Source organism: Gasterosteus aculeatus, chromosome 6 (assembly GCF_964276395.1).
Source record: "Gasterosteus aculeatus chromosome 6, fGasAcu3.hap1.1, whole genome shotgun sequence".
Classification (NCBI taxonomy): domain Eukaryota; kingdom Metazoa; phylum Chordata; class Actinopteri; order Perciformes; family Gasterosteidae; genus Gasterosteus; species Gasterosteus aculeatus.
The window spans coordinates 7,740,564-7,750,061 of record NC_135693.1 but is presented as its reverse complement, the minus strand read 5'-3'; the positions used below and the strand labels follow the sequence as shown (position 1 = coordinate 7,750,061).

General features: G+C 43.0%; 1 protein-coding gene across 2 annotated transcripts; it reads left to right on the top strand.

Moving 5' to 3' along the window:
- The first annotated feature begins 50 nt into the window (after positions 1-50).
- spast (spastin) lies at positions 51-4,093 on the top strand. Of its 2 annotated transcripts, none has more exons than XM_040178408.2 (16): positions 51-790; positions 871-954; positions 1,032-1,115; positions 1,204-1,370; positions 1,475-1,608; positions 1,722-1,815; positions 1,897-1,971; positions 2,059-2,130; positions 2,227-2,302; positions 2,395-2,486; positions 2,565-2,644; positions 2,736-2,778; positions 2,903-2,982; positions 3,064-3,134; positions 3,228-3,268; positions 3,363-4,093. In XM_040178408.2, exons 1-16 carry the CDS (start codon positions 688-690, stop codon positions 3,486-3,488), a joined length of 1,422 nt encoding a protein of 473 aa, XP_040034342.2. In that variant the 5' UTR covers positions 51-687; the 3' UTR covers positions 3,489-4,093. The 2 variants fall into 2 exon arrangements, with proteins under 2 accessions (XP_040034342.2, XP_077960183.1); XM_078104057.1 differs by having other exon boundaries at positions 128-790; positions 1,029-1,115.
- Positions 4,094-9,498: the final 5,405 nt, after the last annotated feature.

Here is a 9,498-nt window from a genome sequence, read left to right as displayed (position 1 = left end):
GCGGGCGGGATAGATATCCACGCTAACATGACCGCTTAGCGGCAAACAGCCAATCAGAAGCAGCATAGGGGAGACGGCCCGGCGCATGCGCAGAACGGATCAAGTTGGCCCAAAGTGAAGCCAATGCGGAAGTGTCATAAATGACCAGTAGAGAACGACTCCTGTTTCTTAAAACAAGTCTGATTGTGCAAAAGTATAGGGTTAAATGGCCATGCTTCACAGTTGATTTATTACGTCAGTTAAAATTTTAAATATCAGTTTATGAGCTCAATAGTTTAAAGTGTTCTTCAATAACGCATTTAACGTTAGTTAATGATGGTCCCATTTAGAGTAAAACAGAAAAAGCAGGATATGCATTAAGGTGAGCTATCTTGCGATTGACATGTCTTAACCACTACCGGAGCCGTTTGAGGACGTTAAATTCCACGCTCGTCCTCCGTTCACGCACGGTCACCGGTTGCTGAAAAGTCAAAATGGCGACGGCCGTGATCCAAGATGGTGACCGCCTGAGCGCTAAACTCAGGGCCTCAAAACATCAGTCCACGTGACACGACGACTACTTCCTCTTCCTGTGTGCAGTCCGGTCTGAAGGGAGCGGTATGGCGAGGACTGATGCTACGCGAACACACTATAAAAGCGACTGACTCCGAAAAGCAACGGTGACGGCCGTTAATTGCGGACAAAACAATGGCAACTAAAAGCAGAGACAGCGGCGAAGTTATCAAAAACTACCACAAACAGGCGTTCGAGTACGTTTCCAAGGCACTACGGATCGACGAAGACGATTCCGGTTTGTTTACAGTGTGACAGAAGGATGCTTTGTTGGTGATGCAACTTGTTCTAAACACACGCTCTTCCCCGTGTTGCTAGGAGATAAAGAGGAGGCGGCGCAGTGGTACAAGAAGGGCATTTCTGAGCTTCAGAGGGGGATCGCGGTAGAGATCACCGGACAAGGTACACAAACACACACACACATCCGACCTCACCGAGCGTGACCCGCGTTAGCCTCACGCACCGTGTCTTGCTAGCAGGAGAGCAGTATGACAGATCCAAGAGACTACAAGATAAAATGGTCACCAATCTCACCATGGCCAGAGAGCGGCTGGCTCTTCTGGGTAAGTGGCATCGTGGTTGTTTCGCATGGCTAAAGTCTGGACTCGTCGGTCATCTAAGCTGAATATGAATTCCCTTCCCGTTTCACAGAGGAGACCATGGCATCTAAAAGGAGAAGCAATCCACAGAGGACCCCAAGTCGTGATCTTCCACAACCAAAGCCTGTCCCTAAAAGCCAGCCTGCGGCGCGAGCCGCGTCCACCAACGCCCGGCCCTCCACCTTCGCTAAACCCGCTTCCAGACCCACCGACCCGAAGGTCACTTTTGAATAACATTTAGTGTCCCGCGTTGACTGTTATTTAAAGATGCATGATTCTGATGGAGTGGGTGCCGCCGTCCGGATGCTGTTTTTCTGCCTCAGGTGACACCGCGGGTTGGAAAACCTCAAAATGGAAAAGCCACAGGCGTAAGAAACGCCCCGAAAAGGGATATGAAGAACTTTAAGAATGTGGACAGCAAACTGGCCAACTTGATTATGAATGAAATTGTCGACAGGTATTTATAAACATTGTTATTACACCCAGACATTTAGCTGATAATGGAAATTAAATAATAGTTAGCAGAAACACCTTTTCTGCAGTTAAATTAGCTCCCTGTGTTCATTGCAGCGGGGCGTCTGTATCCTTTGGCGACATTGCGGGGCAGAACGTGGCCAAGCAAGCGCTCCAAGAAATTGTCATTCTCCCTGCCTTAAGACCGGAGGTAATCACTCAATAAATGTAGTTTCTCAGCTTAATATAGCTCAGTTTTTTTTAATCTTACATTTAACATTATGCCTTTCAGCTCTTCACCGGCCTGAGAGCTCCGGCACGGGGCTTGCTTTTATTTGGCCCGCCTGGAAATGGCAAAACCATGTTGGTAAGTCAAATATTTTTTTTCAACAAGACATATATTCACCAGGATCAACCAAATCTGTGTTACGAAACCTCGTTTTCCTCTTGTTAGGCCAAAGCAGTCGCAGCCGAGTCCAATTCAACATTCTTCAACATCAGCGCAGCCACTTTGACGTCTAAATATGTAAGTAAATACTCTTTTTGTCTGTTGCAGGTCTCTAAACTAACCTACATTTAGTGTGGTTTTGTTCTTAAAGACCGCTTGTCTTTGCCTTCACAGGTGGGAGAGGGAGAGAAGCTCGTACGAGCACTGTTTGCAGTGGCCAGAGAACTGCAGCCCTCTGTCATCTTCATTGGTTTGTATCACTCTAGTGTGTTTATTGACTAAATGTCACCAATCACCAATTTTATCTCCTAAATTTCTGATAAAAAAATGTGTTCCATTCAGATGAAGTTGACAGCTTGCTTTGTGAAAGGAGGGAGGGAGAACATGACGCCTCTCGGCGATTAAAAACCGAGTTCCTCATTGAGTTCGATGGGGTAAGAGCAGCTCCAGAGTGCTCGAGTCACTGGTGCCTCACAGAGCTGAGCCTTTATCTTCTTCCTTCTTGGTTTCAGGTGCAGTCAGGAGCGGATGACCGGGTGCTCGTGATGGGAGCGACCAACAGGCCTCAGGAGCTCGACGAAGCAGTGCTGAGGTACAGGCTGCAACTCCACATGCTGAAACAGTATTATGCATTTCTTTTGTTACAAGCTCACCGCAGTTTTCCTCTCGTGTTAACGTTGCAGGCGCTTTGCAAAAAGGATTTATGTGGCATTGCCTGATGCAGAGGTACTTACCTTGGAACCATTCATCCCGGTGTATTACTATGATCAGTGCCTTTTTTAGCTTTGAAATGTGAATGTTGCGTTTTCTAAGTAAATTACTCAAAGGATGCAACTCTCGTTTCCTCCAGACAAGACTAACGCTGCTGAAAAACCTTTTGGAAAAGCATCGGAATCCATTGAGCACAAATGAGCTTTCCTCTCTCGCAAAGTGAGTTTGATATTTTAATGCCATACAGCCTTTCCGGGTTGATTTGCCGATGCATTCATTCCTTGATATTCAACTTGACAGAATGACTGCGGGATATTCGGGAAGTGATCTCACGTCATTAGCCAAAGATGCCGCCCTTGGGCCAATTAGAGGTGAGATCGCCTCTTAACATTACTGTATCTTTAGTTGCTCAACAACAAGCTAAATCTGCTGCTTTCCTAATGTGAAAATCCTCTTTCATACAGAATTGTGTCCCGACCAAGTTCGAAGTATGGCTGCTAGTGAGGTAATTCTATATTCGCAATTCTTCAGATATTTCCTTTCTGCCTATTTAAGAACCAGTATTTATTTGTGCACCTTTTTTTTTTCTTCTTACACAGATGCGTAACATCAAGATGAAAGACTTTGAGGATTCCCTGAAGCGCATTAAGCCCAGCGTTAGCTCAACGACTCTCAATATGTATACCAAATGGAACAAAGAATTCGGAGACACAACAGCCTTTTGAACTACTAAACTAAAAAGACAGAAAATAAACTCACGTGAAGTTTTCTGTTTTATTTTGTAAATGAGATGTCATTCACATAAATAAACAAACCCTTCTAGGTTAGTAAAGCTATAATGTATAAATATGTTTTTGGAGAAGGCTTTGCTACTAAAGCACTGTGCTGCACTTGAAATTGTATTTATTTATTGACATGAGTGTTCGGCAAGTGATCTTTCTTTCTCTTGCCTCAAGAGGGCAGCAAGCCTCTAGATTCTGACATTGCTCACAGAGCAGAATCATTTTACACATGCGTTTGTCACCTGTTACACATGTAACATGTCAAAACAAGTCGACGGTATCGATCAACATGTGCTCTCTGCACGTGCGCATGCAAGTATGAATTGGGAGAAGAGTTGGGTACATTTGGTGAATTTGTATCATAACCATATTTCCTTTTTTTTTATTTCCAGTTTGCATTTCTGGTTTTTAGGTACTGCTGCTTGTATTATCTTAGAAAGTTGGACATATAATGAATTGTTGTGTTGGCCCACTCAAGTTGGAAATTATTATGGAGCAGAACTGCAAAATCTCTTCATTCATCAATAAATACAATCATTAAAACATTACCCAGTTTTGTATAGTTTGTCATCTTTTAACTGTAGTATCATAAGCGGATAAGTGCTTAACTATGGAGCTCAATCCGGGTATAAAGTTTTGATCATTTCCAAAACAAATGTCAACCTGAAAGTTTTATTGCTGAACATATACATACACAAATACAACAATGTATTCAAAATGGAACAAAATGAGGATATTGCATAAGTGGACGAAAAGTATTTTTGGGTTGAATATAGTTTTTGAATAAAATGTTTTTTCAATCTTGACTTATATATTTTTTTATATTTGCTGTATTGGATTTTTTTGGTTCAAGATTTTATGTTTTCAAATCATATTTTCAGGTTTCAGATCTTTTTTTCACATTTGGATCTTTGTTTTTTTCCACATTCAGACTTTTGATTGTGATGTGGCGTAGGGGGTGGAGCATCAACTGAGAGGGGCGTGGCCTTTTGTTCCCTCCCAATTAGCAATTGCACCACATTGCTCTCGTTTGAATACACAAAAGTAGCTTAACGCAGTTTCTTCAAAGCGCTCATTCGCAGGCAGACGCTGCTGCAAGTCTGTTTTCCACGACTCCTTCCTGCAGCTCAGACTCTGCCAACGTCTTGCCTGAAACCACTGATGTAGGAATGCAGTTAATGGCCCTTAATGACAGTAAGATATGTCCTGATGTGTTTTGGCAATAGATTGGATTAAATGTCAGATACTGCAGATGCATCTTCGAGGAAGCCTCTGGAGTTGTTAGTGAAATTAGATTTCTGTGTTGAAGACCCCTTAACAAGCCACCATCTGATGAAAAGGCTGCAGACTGCTCGGACGGGTCACCAGCTGCCACGGCACGGCTGAGCAAATGCTTGTGGTCTTGGAGCTTTATTTTAGTGCACTCCAACCTCTTCCGACGAAAAGCGGAACATCAGTGCCACCTCTCTCCCAAAGGCCCTTCCACGGTCAACTGGTGGTGTTGCCTGTGGTTTAAGCAGCCCATCTGTCCAGTTGCATCATCTGTCCACGCAGATGTTTTAAAGACTTTTTTTTTAACATTTTCCGCAATTGATGAAGGTATTCATATGAGTCGTGTTTCCAAACCGCTTAACTTTACTATGAGAAGAAATTTAAAAGAGGAGACTGTGGTGGAGACAAACGTGCAAAGCACCAACACGGAGCTGCAACCACACCTACATCCACTCTCCTTTCCTCCGGGGAGAAGTTAAATGGAGTGTGTCTTTTAACTCGTCATGACTAAAGGGTTTCTTTCATGATGTTGGACAGGAATGAGAGTGTCAGGGGTCAGGTTTTTAGTCATCACCCTTTTTTCTCTGTTTGCTCTTCAGTGAGAATATCCTGCGCAGTAAACAAATGCTCTTTGTTTGTGTTTCAACTGACACGTCGGAACGTAAACAAAATTCCCACGGGTGGCGAAATGAGCTAATATCAACATTATTACAAGTAAAATATACTGTAATTACAGTAGAGAGAAATTATTATATACGATGGGCTCTAAATGTTGAAGCTGACGGAGAAGAGAGTGTTATTGCGGTGCTTTAAACCTCAGCGATGATTGACAGCTTCCCTTTTTGGTTGCGTGTCAGAAGCCTGCGCCTCCACAGTGGCCCATTGATGCTTTGACCACTACATCCACTCATGGGAAAACAGAAAAGGTGATCACTTGATACCTCCCGTGAAATAGCCCACCCTGTAGAGAGTAGAATAATAGTCAACACAATGAGAACCTCTGACTGACTGAGCAAACAGGGTGAGTGTTTTTTCTTCAAGTAGCCCTTTATAAAAACACCGTGTGGATGGGAGGGTTTCGTGGAAGTGAATGCACGTGTCTGACACAAGCCGTCCGCTGCCCTGCCTTACTACTGTATGTTTGCTGCTGTGTGTGCGCAGCAACATGTCGGCGAGTGGCTGTGAGTCTGGGGAACTTTAAGAAAAGCCTCATTGTAAATTGCTGAACGTGGAATTTTGGATTTGGCCCGGTTATCGGCCGTAGTGGGAAGCTGTGGTTCGGGGCTTGTGTCCGCTCCCCGGCACTGGCTGCTACTGTTCCACTGTCCTGCACAACCAACGCGTAGCTTCATTGGCCATGGGGGTGTTATCCTTCTCTCCCCGGGGGGGACGCTTCAAGCCCACTCTAATCTTGTGTCCAATGGCAACATCTGTCCTTTAGGGTTTATTTTTCTTGCTTGTTGTTTATTAATGGTGTGTGTGTGTGTGTGTTGCTGAGTGTGTCAGGGGAGATAAATTGGGGTGTTGGTGTGTATGTATGTATGTATATATTACATGGTTAAGCACCCTCTTTGACTGAGCTACAAGTCACATAATAGATGGTCAGATTTGACAAGTAGGAGTATTTGCAGCTTCAATGAAGCAACATAAGTTACACTTGTGCGGGTTTGCCATCCACTTAGGTCTAGACACTGTAACAAAGCTGAAATTAGGGGAACCGAAGGGAAATGTTTGTTTTTGCTGGCTGATTTGTATTTGGGGATTGTATTACGTTTTCACTGTAGCAGAATGATAGCTTGTGGCAGGGTCAGTAATAGTTAGTCTTACAGCAGTCTGCAGTCTAATTTGGCACCACAGCACCTTTTTATAAGGTGTAGAAGGAGAAGAGCTTGTAGAAAGGCCACTTTATTTCATACACGTAGATGATCAATCCCATTTTAAACCACCGGGGATTTAAGAGCTATAAGAGCTTTCAAAAAAAAAAATCTCAATGTCAATGTGCTGCTCGCCTCAGAGTGAACCGGCTGATGTATTTCCTCTCTGACGGAGGCCTACAGACACAAAGCTGTAAAACGCAGAGAAGGACAAAGGGGAGCCATAACTCTGTCATGCCGGCACATGACCTGTAAAGCCTTTGCTTTCAGGCACCTCTGAGGTGATCAGGGGGCCAAACCTTTTCTTCACTTCAGATAAACTGTGCAGACATACAAGATTTGATATTCAGTCAGTGCAGATTTCTAAAATATCCAGGTCTCCATTCAGTCTCACTTCCAAGTCGCCTTCTGGACAAAACATCTGATGAGAACAACGGAAGCAAATACTTCTGTCCTAATGTGGACAAAAATGATCTTTTCAATATGAATCTCAGAACACACATATTGGCCGTGGACCGAGGACGTGTTGAGACGCGGGTTAGACGCAGGGAGTGCCGGTAAGACGGCGCGCGGTGTGAGCGGTGAGCCCCGCGGTGCATTCTTTCACCTCGTGTTCAGCCAAAACACTTGATGAAAAGTGAAAGTGCAGGGAAGGACTGTCACACCGTTTTACCCTCCCGCCTTGTTCTCCACCTCTCCGTCCCTTTGTTGCCCTTCCCTCTGGTCATTCATGTGAGGACAGGAGGGATGGTTGAGCTCCACCTCTGACCCCGGTCAGGTTCACCGAGCAGCAACTAAACAACCAGCCCATTGCATTCTCATACTTTACTGTTAGTAGAAATCTCATGGTCCAGGATTACAAATAACTAGTCGGAAAAAATGGTGATTATGATGATGATGATGATGATGACCATATTATACATAGTTTATGGTAGTAATATGTTTTACTCACCTGAAATATCTCTCTAAGTGACAGTGAGGTGATCTTCAAGTGTACTTTAAGTGAACTCCAACCTTTGGGACTTTTATCTATAATATCTGAGCTGAAGCTGTGGATCAGTCGTAAGTTATATATTGCACTAAATTTACGGTTCATTTTGTTAGTATATATTGAGTGTCAAAATGAAGAGAATGGACATGTATCCACTAGATAGTGTCCGTGGCACGTGCACTACCTTCTGCTTCGGATTTCTGAGACAATGAGGGTTATTTAATAGATGTTGAAAATACCGCAGTGGGACTCAACAGCTGTCAGTGGTGGTGCAAAATTATGACAAGGGAGTGTCGAAAATCTCAAATTACTGCTGTATAGAGGGGGAACTCTAGGGGTCTACTAGGAGTAGTGAATGAGTGAATAAGGGGGTGATTATGGGGTAATAGCCATAAACTACACTTAAACAAGAATACAGTCATTATGGCTGATCTGTCCTGCTTTACTTTGGCACATGCAATTCAATTCATTTTATTTTGTGTAGCCCAAAATCGCAAATTACACATTTTCCTCATAAAATGTACAGTCTGTACTCATACAACATCCTCTGTCCCGAAACCCTCACACCAGCACAGGAAAAACTCCCCAAAAAATGAAAAAGGGAAATAAATGAAGAAACCTGCATGTTTAGCAGGTACTGCATATGTCTAACATCTTAGTTAAGTTTTCAGCAGGCTAACATTTGCTACTCACCACAGAACACAAAGTATACAGCTGAGGCAGGAATTACTTCCAGATATTTGCACACATATCAAACTACTAGACAAATATACATTTTTATGAGGGTAAAGTGTAAATACAGAGGGGAAAAAGTGTATTTGATGACATAGTATCTCGCAAGAAAGTCAATACCATAGTATGTTTTTAAAAGTAATAATAAGGCCAATTACAAATGTGTTCATATTGGAAATGTAAAACATACCGACAAAAGTCAATGTACATCAATGTCAACAAAGATTAATTAAATAAGTGATTGTATAATATGTCAAAAAAGTAATATATTATACAAAAAAATGTCATAGCACAGTGATTTGCTTCTGCTGCTGTTCGTTTTCAGTATAAACACGGCAACAGTACCAATTAGCATAAAACGTTATAATGGTTCATTTAACATACAGTATTCTCAAGCAATAAACTACACATTAAGGTCTTGTGATGATGTTTAAAAGCAGACTGGAATGAACTCTGTCGTTTTTGGAAAAAGGAATGGTAGTGAATACGGTAGTGAAGATCATCCCTTCTATTGGACTTGAAACTGGGCCGCGAGCAGCTGACCTTGACCTCCGTCCCACAACCTGTAAAACAGAAGCCTTCCTTCTGCACGGCATGCGACCATGAGGAGTCCTCTGGGCGATGGGACGGCGTCACTCCTGGTGCTCGCTTTCAATCCATCCAATTCATCACAGTGACTCTGGATTGAACGTCGGCTCGCGGTTAACATGGACTGAGTTGAACTTAACACATACTGCATACGTCACTGAGGATGAACGTGTGAAGGCAGAATCACAGGAAAAGCTCATTCTGCAAACTGCTTTTAAACTGATGCCATTTTGATTACCTCACTTGGAACATGAAGAAGAACCCGGTAAATGACTGCAGTGATTATTAGCTTTGTTGGATGGGGATTTTGATATATCACAGGGTAGCACAGCACCAGGGGTTATAAAGTTTAATGTGCACCATTGCAGCATCCTGTGTAAATCACTGTGTAATTAAAGTAACGTGTGAATTAAACTCGGCAGCCACAGTGAGAGGGTTATTTAAAGATCTTGAATTAATATTCAAGTATAAAGGGAGACCACATGGGTCACAAGTG